Source organism: Musa acuminata, chromosome BXJ3-10, assembly GCF_036884655.1.
Source record: "Musa acuminata AAA Group cultivar baxijiao chromosome BXJ3-10, Cavendish_Baxijiao_AAA, whole genome shotgun sequence".
NCBI lineage: Eukaryota > Viridiplantae > Streptophyta > Magnoliopsida > Zingiberales > Musaceae > Musa > Musa acuminata.
Window position 1 is genome coordinate 29,478,132 of NC_088358.1, and position 17,691 is coordinate 29,495,822.

Below are 17,691 nucleotides of genomic sequence, written 5' to 3' on the forward strand. Positions count from 1 at the left end.
TCCCTGTGAAGTGATTAAAAGATGGTGGTCTCAATGTGGACCATTATGTGTGCGCTTGGAATCCCCATCTGCTTTGGTCAATGTTGTCAACTGAGAGGGTGTGGACATGAACATGAGAGCGCGTGACTCAGATTGCTTGGCGGTGACCTAAAGGACGAGGTGACCACGTGAATGTGGGTTGCACTGGACCCCTCCCCATTAAACAAAGGGATTTGGGTTAGGTTTGATCCACCAATTCATCAGATTAAATCTTCGTATTACGATCCTGAATTGGTCAGGAAGATTAAACATAATCCCAAATAAAAGACACAAACTTCGTGTTCGTGTGGCCAGATTTTTTATCCCATTGTCGATTGATCTGATCACCAAACACAGTAGTAGGTGAAGCAAAACATGGAGCTTACTTTTGAGAATGTCATCTTCCCTAATGAGGCGTTTCGTCTCTCGGTGGCAGTGGTCGGAATTCAAGGAGGAGAGAGAGAAAAGTATGAAGCTCGTGTCTATTAAGATTAAGCCAGTTAACCTCTCGGTTCTCAGATCCCTAATCCTGATTAGATACGCAATCCATTAAGACCGAGTCTCAGTGTATATTCGGACAACTAGTTTCTAAATATAGTAAAACATTATTTCCGTATCTATCAAAAATGTCTTTTTATACCAAAATCAAAGATTTGTGTATTGAATCCGAGGATAGGATGTAACGATCCATCCAGTTAACTTTCGTATCCATGCTATTTGATTAATCTTGTAAAGTTTAATCGACACCCTTATTGATGTGTAGATTCAGAATCTCTCGTAAACAATTGATCGAGTTAACTTTCGTATTCATGTTATTTGATTAATCTTGTAAAGTTTAACTGACACCCTTATTGGTGTGATATGTTATTGGTGTATAAATTCAGAATCTTTCGTAAACGATCGAATCGATGGTATGATATGTTATTGGTGTATAGATTCAGAATCTCTCGTAACTTGTCGATCATACAGTATTAAAGTATCATCGTATGTCGATTAGGTGATCCGTAAGTAAAGCTAATGTATGAATAATTTTCTAATTAATTTTAGTTTTAAAAACAGTTATCCATCCTAATAAATATAGACGTATATATTATATTATATTACCAAAGGTGATGCTGATCAAGCTTCACCTTCACGATTAAGAGAAAGGAAATAGCAGACGAGTGGCAATCGAAATCACAGAGGGAAGGAACAGAAGGAGGCTGTCATGCATGCTACTCACAGCTGCCGCTGATGTCCTCTTGCGGATATCGTATCCTGATCAGCTTAGCTCGCCTCAGTCCGGCGCATACAACCAAATCCAAGTGGATATCGTATCCTGCCTTTACGTACGGCGACTTATCTCTGTCGATGAACTTGAAGAAACGTCCCGGATTTCGATGCGATTCGTCCAGCCGACAACAGCTGCTCTGCCTCCACCCCTGTCCCCCTTCTCTCTCTCTCTCTTTTGCTTGGCTTCTTTGCTGCTCTTACTTCGGCTGCAGATTTTTTATCCTCGCCTCGGCCCTTGGGAGCACTGAAAGATCGCACGGTGGATCTCTCTTTGTTTGGTTCTTCTCCTTGTGGATACATCGTTTGATGGGACGTCACATCTACCACAAAGAAGACTGTGCTTGAGGTTCTTGAGTTGCTGCACCGAGGGCGCCTTATGCGGTCGAATGGCGTGCGATTCGTGTCACGCTTGTTGATGTCCCAGATCCTGCAACGGGTACTGGTCCTGCGGCGGAGTCAGGCGGAGGACATGCAGTCGACAGCGCGCCGGAAGTACGGCAGCCCTCATGTGACTGTACCCTCTCACGAGACTGTGTCCTCCTAAACAATCTTTTCTTTACGATGACTGTAAACTAAATCGCCAATCATACATCTCTAAGCCTCTTTGTTCAACTTCATCACAGAAGCCAGACTCATCAGAATAAAATAACATTTAGAACACCTAATCGTGGAGTAACAGATCGTTCGAATATATGTTTCGAGTCGCTCCGTCACTTTGTGGCGCTGAACGAGCAATCAGACAAAGCATAGAGAAGAGAAAAAAAGAGTTTGGATCGATCGAAACTGTAAATACTGTCTGGTTCTTGAAATACTATTAATTTTTTATAGGATACTTGGCTGGGGATCTAATTGCGTGCCGCTGTTGTGCTCCACCTGTCACCATCATCCTCTTCGGAAGCTGCGTGACAGCCCCAGGGATCGATTCGATGTCCAAAGGAAGCAAACAAAGCAGGATGGGTGGCCTTTCCTTTTGCTTGTTTCGGTTTCCAGTCACAGAGCAGTGTGCTAATACGTAATCACAGAAGTAGAAAGAACGAAACCATCCTTAACTGGTTGCAGGGCTTTCTCTCCCTCGCTCGTGTCCATGTTGATAGGCACGAGCGTACGTGGGGACGACGATGACTGCGATGGAGATACGCCTTCCCTCCCCCAGTGTTTCAGGTTTGACTGCGCTCGCCTCTCGCCCGGTGACGTGCTCTGTCGGATGTCTGCTCAACGGTGCTGGTGAAGTCTTGACAGTGTGACTGTTCTTCTCTCCCTCCGCCGCCTTCGGAGAAGGAAAGAAAGCGAGCAGGTAGCGTTGAAGACGAAGGCCAAGACGATCTCTTGGACGAATGACTTGTTTGTTTGCGGCCAGCAGTTAATATGTTGTTGCGTTCACGAAATGTTTACTATAATTTAGATAGAAAATAAAAAAGAAAAAAAGCCTTCCGATTGGTTAATATGTTATTTCCAAACCGTCGAAGGATAGGCATGTCAATATCTCAAAAGGATAAATACACATGTATTAGATCTCATTCGCTATAAAGGAACCCAAAGAAGCCCTCCTTATTCTCTGCTCTCACAGTTGCGGCAGCCTTTCCTCTTGCACGGTGACGCAAAACGAGTAGGAAGCAAGAGATGAAACGAAGTCGAGCAGAGGGCGCGATGCCGTCCTCGAAGGCCTCCGCCGAAGCCTTCGGGAAGGCTCAGCGAAGGCAGAAGGCGTCGACGCCGAGGCTGGCGACGGCGGTGGCTTCGCTGGAGAACGCAGCGGCGATGGGCGGAGGAGATGACAAGAACCCTGCTGCTGCTGCTGCCTCCGCCGCCGACATACGGCAGCCGTCTTTCATTCCCTCTGCTCCGGCGGAGGAGGAAGCGGTGGGGTGGGGGGACGCGGCGGCAGAGCTGGGAGAGTGGTGGTGGTGCCTGTGGGGCGTGGAGGAGGAGAAGCTCTTGGGCTGGTTCCCGTTCGTGGACGAAGACTTCCTCTGCTCCGATAGCAGGGGAAGTGAGGGGCCGGGCGGCCTGCTCTGGGAAGAGGAGGACCATGATATCTGGGAGCTGCAAAACATCCACGAGATCCCACACGCAGCAGCCAAATAATTAAAGGTGGAAATTGGAGGGAAAGTAGGAATCAGTGTGAAGAAGTAGAGGACAAGACAGATTAGGAAGAGAAAAGGAGTGAAGAAAGTAACAAGACATGGGTGACAGATTGCAGCTTTGGAAGTGAAGTGGGTTTTTAATGGTTTCTTTGTTGATTTTGTGGCTTTTATTGCTCTGTTCAAATATAGCGCTCGGAGCTGAGGGCCAGGTGACTCACTCGAAGAATGATATTTCTTGTGCTCTTGTCTTCTTCTTCTTCGCTCTAATTCTTGAATTCTTCCCCCTTCTCTGTCTCTGGAAGATGGGATTCCATTTTGGCTCAGAGATGGGTGATGTGGAGCAAAGCAGGAAATGATGCGTTCTTATATTGATCCTTCTGATGCTCGTGTGTCATATTTCATCTATGTTTGTATCTACTATTCTAGCTTTACAATGGGAGGAATATATTACCACAAACTAGAAATTTCTCAAGAGATCTATAGGGATAATTTGTGAAATGATTCACGGGCGGAGAGTATCATCTCTGCTCGGTTTGATCCAGGAGGTTCTTCCGGGCTCCTTACGGACTCTGCTTCCATTTTCTCTATTTTAATTCACTGCTATGGTTGTAGAATTCAAATCAATATGAGCTCATCTTACAAAGAATGAGAGGAACAGTAGTTCCAAAAGAAGGAGAGAAATCATGTCAGGCGTTGGTTTTTCTGTTCATGCTTGCCGCCGACAGCTGAACTGAAGCTTGTCCAACAGCATGCGCAGGCTTTGGTTCTTTGTACCGACAGCCGAAGTAGAAGAAGCTAAACGGTGTCATTAATTGGTTCTGTGCATGTACTGTGGCTCTCTATTAATGCTGCAATTTTCCGGTCACCATCTTTGTAATGATATCCATTGAATGATCCATGAAACGAAAGGCTGAAGGTACATGACAGCATTACGAAAGGAAATTAACAACCAACTGCACATGTCACGAGTGTTTGAGCTTACAGCGTTATAGATTTCTGACTCAACAATATGCTTCACGTTGATCTCGATATCAACTGTAAAATGCTGCATCTACTATAGGGAGACAGGGGAATTTTGTCTTGTTTCAGTGTCAGATTTCTCGCGTGATGATTTATTCTTTGTGAAGAGCAAGAGATGGAGAAGTGCATGCCAACTTTGCCTGTGCGACCTTCCACCACTTGCTTTACAGCTTTAGCGTTGATCGAAGTTGTTTCCCTGCGTCTTTGTTGCAGCATGTGGAGTGGCATCAGATATGAGTGCTTTGAGATCATAGTAACAGTATTTAGGCACGCCTTTTTATGTAAAGGAGGCATTCTATTCACCAGTATGGATTGTAAGAATGCTGTTTGCGATCTCTGTATTTGCTGTGCTAATAGTGATGGTTCTTCCTGTTTCCTACGACCAATGTCGCTCGTCGGAGCATCTTGATGCATGTACAAGCCACTGCCATTGAGCTCCTATTCGCAGACCAATAAACACAGCTGTAATCCTCCTGCTTTGAGTTCCTTTTCCGGCTACCAATCAAAAACTCGAAGCACTAAACGTTTGGCTACTGTTAATGCTAATCCTTTTCCCAGTCGCAGCCATCAAAAGTGTTTCCTTCCCCTAAAGCAAAGGAGTGACTACACCAACTCGACTTGGTTGACGAAGAATGATAGGAAACAAAAAGAGAGCAGTTTCTGTGCTGTGAATAAAAGAAGAATAAAGACGGCTAGATTAATTCATGGTCGGTGGAGAGGATGAAGTCACACTAAGGGTTTCTTGCTGGTCTATCATCCCTCGTCTTCGTGAGAGGCTCAGCCAAGCCGAAAACACCTGTCAGGCGCAGATCACGAGATGTGATTTGCAGCTGGCAGGTTGGTTTCAGATGACCTCCAATCCCTCCAACTGCAGAGGCATATCCTGGCAAATGACTGTGCCCGTAAACTGAGCTTTCCGATCTGATATGAAGGCGGCAGCCGCAGTCGACATTGCTGGTCTCTCCAACAGTCATCGTGTCCTCCTTCCGTGCCACAGTGCGCAACCACGGGAAAGCTCATCTCAACGATGCCTCGTTGGCCACAAGTTGATGCCCACCCCTCTCTCTCTCTCTCTCTCTCTCTCTCTCTCTTGGACATTTCCTTGATACGGACTCGAACTTGCAGTTGGGACGTATGCGGCTAGAAATGTACGTACGTTTATCTTGACACCATCGTGTTTATTTCGCCTTTTGGCCTTTGCAAGACCGTGTCAGCCAATCACTTCATATCCCTCCTGCCTGGAACCTCCGAGCTTATCCTAGTCCTCGCGAGACATGGCGGTGGTGGGACTTTGTAGAAGATATCAACATCGTGTTTGTCTATTGAAGACAGATGGTTAGATTAGGTTTCCGAGAAGCTACCCCCGAGTGTCATGATAGAGAGTTCTGATGGTGAGGATGGATGATGATCGGCGGCATGTGCAGCTGCCTCAACTTACGGTTTCATGGATGCTGCGATGAATTTTCCGGTGACGATTCTCTAACTTTCTCGAGGAACACGTAGCTGCAGCTGCGATCCGCAACAGCTCCCCGGTTTACCCACATCTCTATGGATTGGTGGAAGAATGAGCAGAGGAAGTTTCTCTCGAGGTTTAAACAACGGTAGAGAAAGAAGGATTAGTCTGTTCTTGAGAAGAAGATATACTTAATTAAATTTTTTTTATCGATTAAGCTAATTAACACTTTTGATATCGGCTAAATCAGCTGACATCTTCCTAAATCGATGAGCATAATAATATCTCTCTTCGGAGTTTGGTGACCCGTCACCGCCTTCCTCGCACCGAGGAGAAAGCGGTGGGAGAAGCTATGAATCCTTGATGGGGCTGTCTCACGCTGTTGCACGTTTTGCGATGCAACGAAACAAGGAGTCAACCTCGGTTTACGTTGACAGAGACGGTCATTATTTGTATATCCACATACAAAACATCTATCCATTTTAGGTACACAAGGAACCGAGAGGACTTTTCTTTTGATGTGATTCGGCATACGGACTGGAGATGGATTGGGGCGTTTGCGTTGCGTGGTGGTGGATCCGCAAACACGCCAAGCTTGTCGTTCGGATCATGTGCGGCTCACATTGATGTGAACTCCCAAATCAATCGTGCTCCTCTGATGCGATTGATTGATGCGCACGACTCCTCCGATGGGAGGGTGAAATCTGGGGACGTTTGGACGCCCGGTCCAACTCTCCCATGTGATCGGCTCGTCGTCCCGGCGGACAAACTGTCCTGCCGAGTTAGGATGCTGTGGCCATCACCCATTCATTGAGGCAGTAGCCGTCATGATTACGATGGACTTAATCTGTGCCCATCTCGGACCGGACCGGTTGAACCCACTTAAAGGCTCTGGAGACTTCGGTAGGCGTGAACCGGTGGGCCCATGTTCCTTGCCTATTCCCTTTGTTGGGCCCACGGAACGATTTGATTGAGTTCACGACTGGGCCCCGCAAATGAACTTCCAGTCTTGTGGTGGCGGTGAGGGCAGTACGTCACGTGATCTGACACCTACCGGCCTTTTGTGTGTCACCGTTCGAGAAAGCAAAAAAACAAATGCCGCAAGAAACGCTTCCCACCGAGAACGAGATGGCTTCCAAGAACATCCAGCCGAGCTGAGAAGACCAAGCCGGGCTCCGAGCTGGTCCCCTCCCTCCGGACGCCAACTCCGGACTTGAAATCCGGCTCGATGCGGACGTGTCCTCTTAACACTTTGGCCCTCCTACTTTCACCTATTATAAGCACGAACGAAAATTCCGGCTTTCCCACTATATAAACCCCCTCCCACCCGCTCGGCCGTGTAGACTCGCGTGCGCTTAGTGCTTTGCCTTTTTAACCTTCCTACGATAACCCCCCCTTGCTTTACCGCTGTCTTCGTATTCTACACCGACGCCGAAGTAGTCCTTTCACTATCGCTTCCCTAATCCACGATTGGCTTTTTAGTTCCTATGGAGGAATCCGTCGAACACAAGAGGCGCCGAGGCGAGGAGGAGAGCTTTCCGGAGAGTTCCTCGCCCGCGGCCAAGCGCCTTCACGATGACCTTCTCCTTGATGACGACGACGCAGGCGCCCGGGAGCAGGACCTCGCCTCCGTTATGAAGAGCCTGGAGGAGGAGATTTCTCTCCCGTCGCCTATGCCGCCTCAGTCGCAGGCTGCTGTGTGGACAGACCAGCCGGATTTGGGGTACCTCTGCGAGGCCTCCGATGACGAGCTTGGCCTACCGCCGCCGCCTTCGGTTCCGTCATCGTCCGTCGAGGGCGGCGAGGCCCCAGAGTTGGAAGCCTCCACTGTCGCCACCGAAGGAGGTGCGACGGAGGCTGTGGAGATCGGTCAGATGTGGGGATTCGACGACGAGTTCAGCGGCTACGGGTGGCCAGATGAAGTGTTCGGGATCGGGTCGGAGTGTAGGGTGGTGGCGGAGTCGGAGAACGGGATGCTGTTCGACTGCGGGCTGTTCGAAGTCGCTGACGCCGCTGACTGTTCGCCGGCCGACTTCGCGGATATCCCCTGGCGGTCGGAGACGCTTCCCGCCGTCTGATCGATGTCGGACGCATCCAGCTTTTCTCCATTAAAGTTTTTAAAATTATTTTTTAGTTTGTAAACTTTCGAAAAAATAGAATTATATATATATATATATATATATATATATATATATATATATATATATATATATATATTAAAAGGACCCAAAACTTGCAGCAGATCCTAATCGCTTCATCAATTGATGTCATCTGATACGAGAAAAGGTAGGGAATTATATGTACTATGAATCTGTGGTTTCCCTTCTCAATGGAACTCTCGTGAACCTAATAACCATGATATAGTGATAACAACTCAATTATATATCATATTAAATGACGTAAGAGATCCAAACATATTGAATGATGCTCCGGCACCATGTCAAGTGTCTTATTGTGACGATGAAATGAGATTTATATATTTGATTTCTTGGGGAAGGATTTGGTGCCCATCAGAACCTATGGCTTCTGATTTGGACCGGGTTTGATTTTGGGTCGGGCAAATTAACCCAAATTCAGATTGATTTGGGCTCCTCTAACCTTATCATAATTTACATTATATCCATTTGGACCCGGTCCGTTTTATTTAAACTTTAAACCCACCTCTCATCGAGGTGTCGGCGGTTGGCCCTGCGGATCGTGCGTGGTCCTTCCGTCTCCTTTCGGCTAGGCATCCAGTGATTAGGGGGTCTAGTAGCGCCTATAAGACTCTGCCCTAAGCTTCGTGTTCCGTGCTCTCCTCTCTCTCTCGCTCTCTGATTCTCCACTCCGATTGCTTGTTCGTCTCTTCTTGTGACCGGGGACATTGACTTGATCCCACCGCTGCTTGGGGATGATCGAAGACGGGCCACCATCATCGCTTTTCGTTCTGATGGCACCAAGTCTCGAGTTCGAAGAGGATGAGCCGATGGGGCCACAGCCTCCCTGTTTCTCTTCGTTGTTCCTTGCGTGCTGCTGGAGGGATCTCCTTCCTCAGGTGTGTCTTCCCCAATTCTTGTTGCAATGTTGATCACTGCGTTCTGAAATGGACCGTCTGAAACGGGCTAGTTTACACTACATGGGCCGGTCCACTGAGTTTACATGTTCTTTTACTGGAGAGAAGGCATGCCGACTGCGTGTTTTCACGTGCTCCGCACATGGGAACTCGGATTGGGAAGTGCGCCCACGTGTTTCCCAGGAAGAGGTCTTTTCCCGTAAACACACACCATCTGACTCACTTACACTAATAATGAAGTCGACGGCATCATCGTGCACGGCCTCCGCTCCGAGCGTGCGAGGTGTTGATCCGCACGTGCCGTGCCTTTTTATAGTGGCTTCATCTCTACAAACGGGTATTTAATTTATGTTTTATTGTTTATCGTTGTGGTATCGTCTATTGAGCCTCACGTGAGGGCCGTCTGGTTGTGTGTTCTTATGAAAATTTGGGGTAGCTTCGTGAAAGGGAATTTATCGATAGTTAATATGCAGTTGTTATGTGTTATCAAAATCTTCCATCTACGTTTATAAAGATTTAAAGTAGATAAGTATATATTTTCTTTTTTTTTATGATAAGAAAGATAATAATAAATTTTTTATGATAAAGGACATTGTAAATATTTTTTCTTGCATTTATTTCTTTTGAACTAATCGAACCTGGGATCTCGTATTACTAACTTAGGTTTCGAAGGGATTTAAAAAATTATTTTCGATCTTGATCTCAGTGTAGGTAGTACCTTGAGAGTTTGACATTTCGAATTCACACCCATTTCATATTCACTTCAGAGCTCTCTCGGATTCACCTTGGAGTCATCTCGAAGCTACCACGGATCCTCCTCGTAAGCATGCTATTTTCATCTCGAAAACACCTTAAATATTCATATACATACGAATCTAGGTCACATCATGCTAACCAATATGTTAATGATTTTTTTTTTCCTAATGTCATGAAATTCAACATGCAAGTCAAGGATCGGAACCATCGGAAACTTCTCAAATGCCACTTTTTATTGCCTTACAGCCTTACAACCCACGCATTGCCATGGATGAAAACTACATAAATGATTGGAAGATATGGCAAGAGAAAGTCCTCTGATTGTTAGAGAAAAAGAACGTTACGAACAAAAGGATGAAGACAAAAACATCAACTTTTTTGACTGTTTGGTATTGTGCTTGACAAAATGCCACAGCCAGGATACCTTTTGACGGGAAACTAATACTGATTGAGAATTTAGATGGTGGATCGGGAATTACATTCAATGTCCATGGCTTACGTAATCGAGGATAAATTGGACTTTATCGTCATTCGAAGTTTGAGAGTAATGGTTGATTAGAGATTGAATTATCGCTATAGAATTTTGTTTGGTGCTAACAGTCATATCAAAATTACATTAATTCAATTTCTATAGATTACTTGCATCCATCACGTTATAGGAATTTATGTGTTTGATGAGATTGAAATTACATTCAAAGCAAAAGAGCCACTGCCGATGTCACTGTTTGACATTTGTTTTGGGAATTATAGATTGAAATTTTATTTGTCCAGTGTCAATGATTCAATCATGTATACATTTCTAGTAGGAAGACTTTGGTAAGTGATGCCAACCGCGTGTCCCGACTGCTGCAGAGAGAGAGAGAGAGAGAGAGAGAGGGGGGGTAATGCTCGAGTCGTGGGACTACATCTCTTTCTCTCCTGCTTGAGATGTGGGCTCTGCCAATAGAATATGGACATTCTTTGTGTTGGAAGAGTCTACGCATGCGGCCTCATCACACCCACCCCCGTCACAAGGCGAACATGTCATCGAACAGTAAACTGACGTCCTTTCCATGAGTCCACCAACCTTCACGATCGAAAGATAAAGAGTAGCAAATTCCCACTTTCGATATTGGTAATATTAACTTATTTGTGGGGTAATAAGGAGAAGGTAACATCAAATTAATCACCGTAATAATATAAATTACTCAGGTAATCTATGCGCTGGAAACGTTTTGGTTTCCTTGTTGGTATTTATTCCAACTGTTACCGTTTCCGAATTAATCACCCCATCAATTGCGTATTTATTCTCCCAGTTTGTCTCCGAGATGTTTTCATGGACCCACATCTCCACCCGGAGGGTTCCATGCGTGGCCCACTTTGTCTTCGAGCATCAGTGGGACACGAGACCGGGTCGGCGTCGCGTTCCATTATCTCTACGAATCCCATCGTAGCCGTTAACTCAATGGATTCCTACTCGAGATTCGTGACGTAACGAGAAAGGGCCCTCGGCAACAAATCTGAGCCGTACGCGCCTCTGCTGGCTTATGTTTTCGTCACCTGCTTCGGTTTCTCTCATTATTAATGCGAACAACCCCGTCGGTCTTCTTCCGTTCTCCTCCTCCCTGTTGGCTGTGGGGTTTTAGCGGTGAAGCGATCGAGTCAGCGGAGAGGGGACGAGGAGAGGTCGAACGCGAGCTACGTTGAAGGGGCGGTTTGGATTTATGTCGTCTGGTCCCTTCGATCTATTGTTTCTCGGTGCTGGAAACTTGGGAGCTTCGGATCGGCTACTGTGTGCTTCTGGTGTCCTCGCTGGTCTCTCCCTCTTTCTCATCCTCTCCTCCACCCTCTCCTTCGTCTCCTATTCTTCACAGTGGCCGAAGAGGAGGGATTCGATGCAATATGCAAGGTATGGATGTATCGCACCCGTGATCTTTGATTGGAAACAAACATCGGGGCAAACGCCTGAAGTTGGTTGCTTTCGGTATTCTTGGTTGCAGGGCTGGTTTTGGAGTGACGTATTTCGGATTTCAGCATACATATCTGTGTTGTTTCCGATTCATCTTCTTGAGAGTAACCCTTACTTGACGGAGAGATCCAAAAAAGAAAAGCCCACCTTTTCGTTTTATTTTTCCTTTTTTTTCGATTTTGAGAGGAGAAATGACGCCCGGTGAGCGCTTGTGTGGGAAACAGCATCATAAGCCGCTGAGGAGGAGGGGGAAGAAGCAACGCCACCGAACCGATGCCGCTTCCCAACTCCAATCCAGACTACTCGCAAGAAGAATCCGCGTCGTCTTCGACGATCCCGACGCCACGGAGTCGAGCGACGACGAGGGGATGAACTACTCCTGCCGAAAGAAGAGGGCGATTCACGAGTTCTCGGTGCTTCCCACATTCCCTTTGTCGCTCTTGCAAGCCTCGTCGGAGGAGAGCAGCGGAAGGAAACCCAAAAACTCCCGGAGGCCGAAGCTCATAACACTCGGCTCGGTGAATTCGACTTCCGGCACCTCCCCCGTCAAGTTTAAGGGGGTCAGGCAGCGTCCTTGGGGGAAATGGGCGGCCGAGATCCGTGACCCCATCCGCGGCGTCAGGATTTGGCTCGGCACTTACGACACCGCGGAGGCAGCCGCCGCAGCTTACGCGGCTGCTGCGCGCCGCTTTCAGTCTGAGAAGAAAATCCTCGCCGCCGACGTGTCCTCCAACTCCACCACCACCTCCACGTCATCCTGTGCCTCGATGCACTCCGACGCCGTGGCTGTGGCGGCGCCCCCCTCTCCCTCATCCGTGCTCGACATCTCCGCATCCGCCATCGCGGAGTATAGCCAGGTGTCGCCCGAGAAGACCGCCCCGGCAGGAGCAGAGCGGTGCTTCTCGGAGCTCTTGATGGAGCAACAGCTGGCGTCCCCCTTCTCGTTGGAGTCGGCGTCCCCCTTCTCGTTGGAGTCGGCGTTCCCCTTCGAGTCGGACCCGTTTCTCGAGTCGGTGCTGCTCGACGAGGAGTTCGTGCCGCTGGAGTGCCTCCCCGTCTTTGATGACGACATCGTCGGCGATGATTTTCCCAGCCTCGAGGCCCTCAGCCAATTGATGGACTTCGATCTATGATAGCGTGAAGATTTTGCAGCTTAGTCCCCAGCATCACTGCTACCATTATTTATCTCAGCAAGAAAGAGATAGATGTGTTTTTCGAGATTTTCGTTCAATTTTGCTTCGTGAGTGAAGACTTCTTGGGTTTTTCCGGAGCCGTAAGAGCCGCCCCCAAGAAGAAGACTTTTCCTTGTCATTGCATGTTAGTCTTTTTCTCTAAAACATAGTCTTGCTTTCGTTCGGCTATTGCAATGCGTTCGCCATGGAAACTGTGCGTTCGAAGACTGGTCGCTTGTCCTTATTCCCTCAAAGCTGTCTTCCATTCTTGGTGGATGCTTGTGTTGATGATGCCCGAGGGGGAAAAAAAGCATGGCTGGTGTTGTACCGCATGTTATGCTCTCTGTTCCCCACATTGTGAGCTCGGACTTTGTCTCCAAGCCAAGGTTGGTGGTGGAGTTCTTTAATGCTGCGCTGCTGCTGAGATCTTTTTGGTGCTCCTTGTATATGGATGGATGGTCGTCGAGCTCTCCGTCTCTGTCAAACAGGGGAGCTGATACAGTGAACTTTCACGTGCCAATGCTACTTTGACAGTGAAGCGTCAGTCGAGTCAAAGCTGCTTCTGCTCTTCTAAACGCATCAATCTTTTACGGTATTATATTATTCTTAGGTACACTACATAATTCTTAGTAGCCATATTTATTACTGGCGTTTGGAGGATGTATCTGTTGGCCATTGAGACATTGAGGCCCTTCCCATGGTCATGTGTCACTCCTCTCTCTCGCTCGTAGATATGGTCTCTCAACCTGCAATCCATTTAGTCGAATCAATCGATCTACTTATGCTATTTAGGAAGAGCCTATTGTTTTGTTTCCGGTGGCAAATTGAACAGTCCCATGCTACCTTGAAGGTCGTGCCCCAAATCTCCTCCTCCATCGCCGGCAAAGCAGTGACCTTGTTCTTCGGATGCTCATAGCTCCTGAGTCCAGTGGACGTCGACAGGAAACAGCCTTGTTTCAGATCCCGACTGGTTAGCCATTGCCATACTTGAACAGCTTATCGTACTAACCAAGGAAGTATGGAGTCACCTGGCGGAAATGATGCCAATGATTTCCCGCATGCACTTCTTAGTTCCTCGGCGTCATCGGAGAAAGCTAGATAGCCATCGGCGGTTATCCCCATGAACAAGGGCACCTTACCATCTCCGTCCTGACGAAGTCACACGAGTGATCAGAAGTGACCACCTTACCATCTACCGTGCGCTCCATGATGCTTACCGATGCCGCGAACACCGTCGAGGTGACGTTGTCGAAGACGATGAAGACGAAATTGCCTACGAGGTGAGCGAGCATGAGGTTTGTGGGATAAGGAGCGCGGTCTCGCAGTGCCCGATACGCCTCCATCACCAGCACCACCTCGCTTGCATTCTTCCCCAGACCGTAATGGTGTTTCAGGCTCGGCAGGTTCTCCAGCGTCCCCTTGAACAAGCAAAATATCTCGTCGCTCACGGCGAACGACCTGCCGAGTACCGACGACGGGAAGCGTGGTTGGTGAACCAAAGAGATGATACGTTGAAGGGTAGTAGTGCTCCTCACCTTGGTTGTAGCAGGGACTGGTTTTGATGGTTGTAGGAGATACGTGCAGCGCTGCCGATGTTGATGGCAACGGAGGATGGGTTGTTCTTGAGGAAGGCATCGAGGAGCTTGTCTGCGGTCTTCTTCGCCGTCGGGGTGCGGTGGCCGGCTCGGATGAGCTCCTCCGGTGGGCTCACCACTGCGCCGCTGAAGACCCCAAGCATCTTTGGTGGAGGAGCAGAACCACCCAAAACAGGAAGGCTCCTTTTATGGGTCTTCTTGTGCAATGTCACAGCATGAAATTTTCTTACCTTTGTATGAGATAAAATATGGTCGACCACGGGAACATCGAAGTGACCGCACTGCAAGCTTCTTCCCCCTGTCGTCGTTACGAAGGAGACAACAAAGATGGTTCTGGAAGCCGTTTCTGTGAAGCAAAACCACCATGGCAGGCAAGGAAAGCCAAATGGGGGTAAGCGTTGGGAAGATCGACACTTGTGGTGTTCATCGCGTGGATTCGGAGCAAAAGTGACGTGGATTCCTTGGAAGAGCTCGAGTTATGTAACGTATGACGCTCTGCGCAACAAGCCGAGGCTCGTTACGATTCATGTGGGGGTCGGTGTCCGGAGGGGGAAGAGAGATGCAGCAGAACTCTTAACGAAGAAGACATCGATAGATGTCCTCCAACTTTTCGACGACAGCTTGAAATAGTTTTAGCAGAGCAAAGTTATCATAGATTTGTTCAGAACATGGTAAATTAATGCTTACTTAAAGTCAGATTAATCGTGAGAAACTGTTCTGAAGACTGAGACACTAGCAAACATGTGTTCGTAGGATGTTAAGCCAATGATTCGAATCATATTTTATAGGTATTTTTAGGTTGTCGAGGAAGAATTAATGTAAAACTTGGCGATTTCGAGATAACGTGTATTTGCATATCTTTCAAAAATAGATTTTTTTAATCATATGTTTAAATCATGTATATATATGATAATTTTTTTAATTATAGATTGATTAAATATTAGAACACATAATTAATGTAAAGTTATCATTTTATATTTATCTTTATCTTGATCGTCTATCATACCCCTATTAGATTATTTTTTTGTAAATAATATTAATCTTGGAACGATGTAATCGAGATACTTTATGAGCGAGAGACATTGTGAGAGAGTCAGCTAGTTGGTCATAAATATAGACATGCAAAGTAAGTAGTTACGTCTGATAACTTATCTCCAACAAAGTAAAAGTCGAGAGCAATGTGCCATGCAAGAGTGAAACATCAACTTATAGCATAAGCAAGTGGTACTGACATTATCATAGTATGTAGGTGGTACTACGTCAAGTTCATGTAGTATGTTAGTGATATAATCAAATTATGCAACGGTAGAGGCGATGGCTTAGTGTTCAGTTTCAATGATAGATTTTATGACTGTATTTTATTTTTTAAAACTCTAATCGATCAGGTTTGCTCTAAGAAAGAAAATATAGGCTAATATAGATGTTCTATCATCAATATTGTTTATCCAAATAGGATCAACAAAGGTATCGAGATAAAATAATAAGTGTTTCCGAATAAGAAGTACTTGATTGAGTCATTTTAAGATATCGTAGAATATATTTTAATGCAAATCAATACGTCGTAGGGGGTTGACGTATAAATTATGATAATTTATTTACTATAAATGAAATACATGTATGTACGAATATTTATAATGTGAAAGAAATTACAATCCTACTCTTCTATATTAAGTCGATCAGATTACATGATAATAGCCCTACTACAAATCTCATAAGAGTTAAATATTGTAAGAACTAAATACTTGTTAATACTGTATGAGATCCGTAGTAGGGCTATTATCATGTAATCCGATCAACGTAATATAGAAGAGTGGGATTATAATTTCTTTCACATTATAAATATTCGTCTTTAATAATAGATCTTGAATGTATTTTTTTTTTAGATAAAAAAAGTCTAGAATAAGTGAACGTTATCTTCACTCGAAAATAGCTTAAGGTTCCTAGATCCTTGATGGATAATCGATAAATAAGTTACTAAAGGAATTACTTAATATTTATGAAATTATTGCCTATAATGATAATGTTATCAATGTAAACTAGTAGATATATAATATATCTATTTTGTTATTATAGAAAAATAAATTATCAGATTTGGAGTTAATGAAGTTAGCTCATATAAGAATGAGCCAAATTCAGCATACTAGACTCTTAGGGCTTGGCGTAGTCTATAAATATTTTTTTAAAAATTTAAAATATTATTTAAAAATTAAAAATGAATGAAGCCATGGGGTTACTATATAAATGTATCTTCAGTTAAAGTCCCTAATAAGAAAGTATTGTTAACAATTAGTTAGCATACATGCCAACCTTGAGTGATAGTCAAATTAAGACGAATCAAATTTTCATTGGTTTAACAATTAGACCGAAAATATTTATGAAATCAACATTTGATCATTGGTGAAACCACTTAACCACTAGACGTGTTTTACATAAGTAATGGATCCATCTAGGTTTCACTTAATTTAAATTTCAACCAATGATATTTTGTGTAAGGTGAGATAGTATAAGAGTCTATGTGACATTATGGAGTAGGACATCATATTGTTCACACATCGTTTTGCACTAATATAGAGATTTTTAGGTTTTGGTGAAGTTTGTGGGTTTAGTAAGGCTACGTGGAAAACATGTGATAGCGTGAATATCAAGGATTTAGCGCGGTTTAAAGATGTCATTTTTAGAACGTATTATCATGTGATGTTTAGGTTCAACAATCCAATTACTTAGATGAACTTTTATGATAGTCTTGATGTTCGCTTGAGACCAACTAGGTGTGACGGTAAGCTTGGGTTAAGATTGATTAATTTTTAGTATATGTTAAATTTGTTATCGATAATTATAATAATTATTATGATTGAAGGTATTTTCTAAGTTGTTTGGGTTGAAGTTAAGATTTGATAGTGTAACGTACAGATAGATAACTGGTCCAGTCTTCCTCTTTCTTTATTTTATATACGTTTCATATTCGATTATAGCACCGAGGAGCAAATCAAATTTGCGAGGCGAAGCATGTACAGCAAATCATAAATGGGAGATCATATAGAGGAATCGCGTGTCTTCGTTAGTGCAAGCGTTCATTGCAGTGTGAGGAGGATGCATTGATTGGAAGGAGGCGCCGGTGAGGAGGAAACGGTGCAATTGCTGCAACGATGACTATTGCTCCAGATCAACGAGGAAGCAGCATTGTAATTACTGTAGCGACAGGGGCAGTAGGTGAAGAAGAGCAAAAGATGGCACAGGAATAATGCTGCTGAGTCGAGAGAGAGAGAGAGAGAGAGAGAGAGAGAGAGGAATCTTTGATGCTATAGTAAATCGACGAGGAAG

General features: G+C 45.3%; 3 protein-coding genes across 3 annotated transcripts; 2 read left to right on the forward strand and 1 right to left on the reverse strand.

Moving 5' to 3' along the window:
• The first annotated feature begins 7,334 nt into the window (after positions 1 to 7,334).
• On the forward strand, positions 7,335 to 7,925 carry LOC135651454 (uncharacterized). The gene has a single exon (XM_065171525.1). The coding sequence runs from the start codon at positions 7,335 to 7,337 to the stop codon at positions 7,923 to 7,925; it is 591 nt and encodes a 196-aa protein (XP_065027597.1).
• Positions 7,926 to 11,653: 3,728 nt separating this feature from the next.
• On the forward strand, positions 11,654 to 12,964 carry LOC135650759 (pathogenesis-related genes transcriptional activator PTI6-like). Its single transcript, XM_065170328.1, has one exon. It carries the CDS (start codon positions 11,795 to 11,797, stop codon positions 12,734 to 12,736), a length of 942 nt encoding a protein of 313 aa, XP_065026400.1. The 5' UTR covers positions 11,654 to 11,794; the 3' UTR covers positions 12,737 to 12,964.
• Positions 12,965 to 13,346: 382 nt separating this feature from the next.
• On the reverse strand, positions 13,347 to 14,602 carry LOC135650760 (stem-specific protein TSJT1-like). The gene is made up of 5 exons (XM_065170329.1): positions 14,311 to 14,602; positions 13,993 to 14,233; positions 13,804 to 13,924; positions 13,619 to 13,725; positions 13,347 to 13,521 (listed from the first exon to the last, which is right to left on the reverse strand). Exons 1-5 carry the CDS (start codon positions 14,511 to 14,513, stop codon positions 13,477 to 13,479), a joined length of 717 nt encoding a protein of 238 aa, XP_065026401.1. The 5' UTR covers positions 14,514 to 14,602; the 3' UTR covers positions 13,347 to 13,476.
• Between the last annotated feature and the right edge of the window lie 3,089 nt (positions 14,603 to 17,691).

What these genes read in the sequence shown, in the direction of transcription:
- LOC135650760 (XM_065170329.1), bottom strand. Translation starts at nt 14,513, where the DNA reads ATGCTTGGGGTCTTCAGCGGCGCAGTGGTGAGCCCACCGGAGGAGCTC. An exon ending in ATTGGCATCATTTCCGCCAG is followed by an intron (nt 13,726 to 13,803) that starts GTGACTCCATAC and finishes ATCTGAAACAAG; the next exon opens with GCTGTTTCCTGTCGACGTCC. An exon ending in TTTGGGGCACGACCTTCAAG is followed by an intron (nt 13,522 to 13,618) that starts GTAGCATGGGAC and finishes AATGGATTGCAG; the next exon opens with GTTGAGAGACCATATCTACG.
- LOC135650759 (XM_065170328.1), top strand. Translation starts at nt 11,795, where the DNA reads ATGACGCCCGGTGAGCGCTTGTGTGGGAAACAGCATCATAAGCCGCTG.
- LOC135651454 (XM_065171525.1), top strand. Translation starts at nt 7,335, where the DNA reads ATGGAGGAATCCGTCGAACACAAGAGGCGCCGAGGCGAGGAGGAGAGC.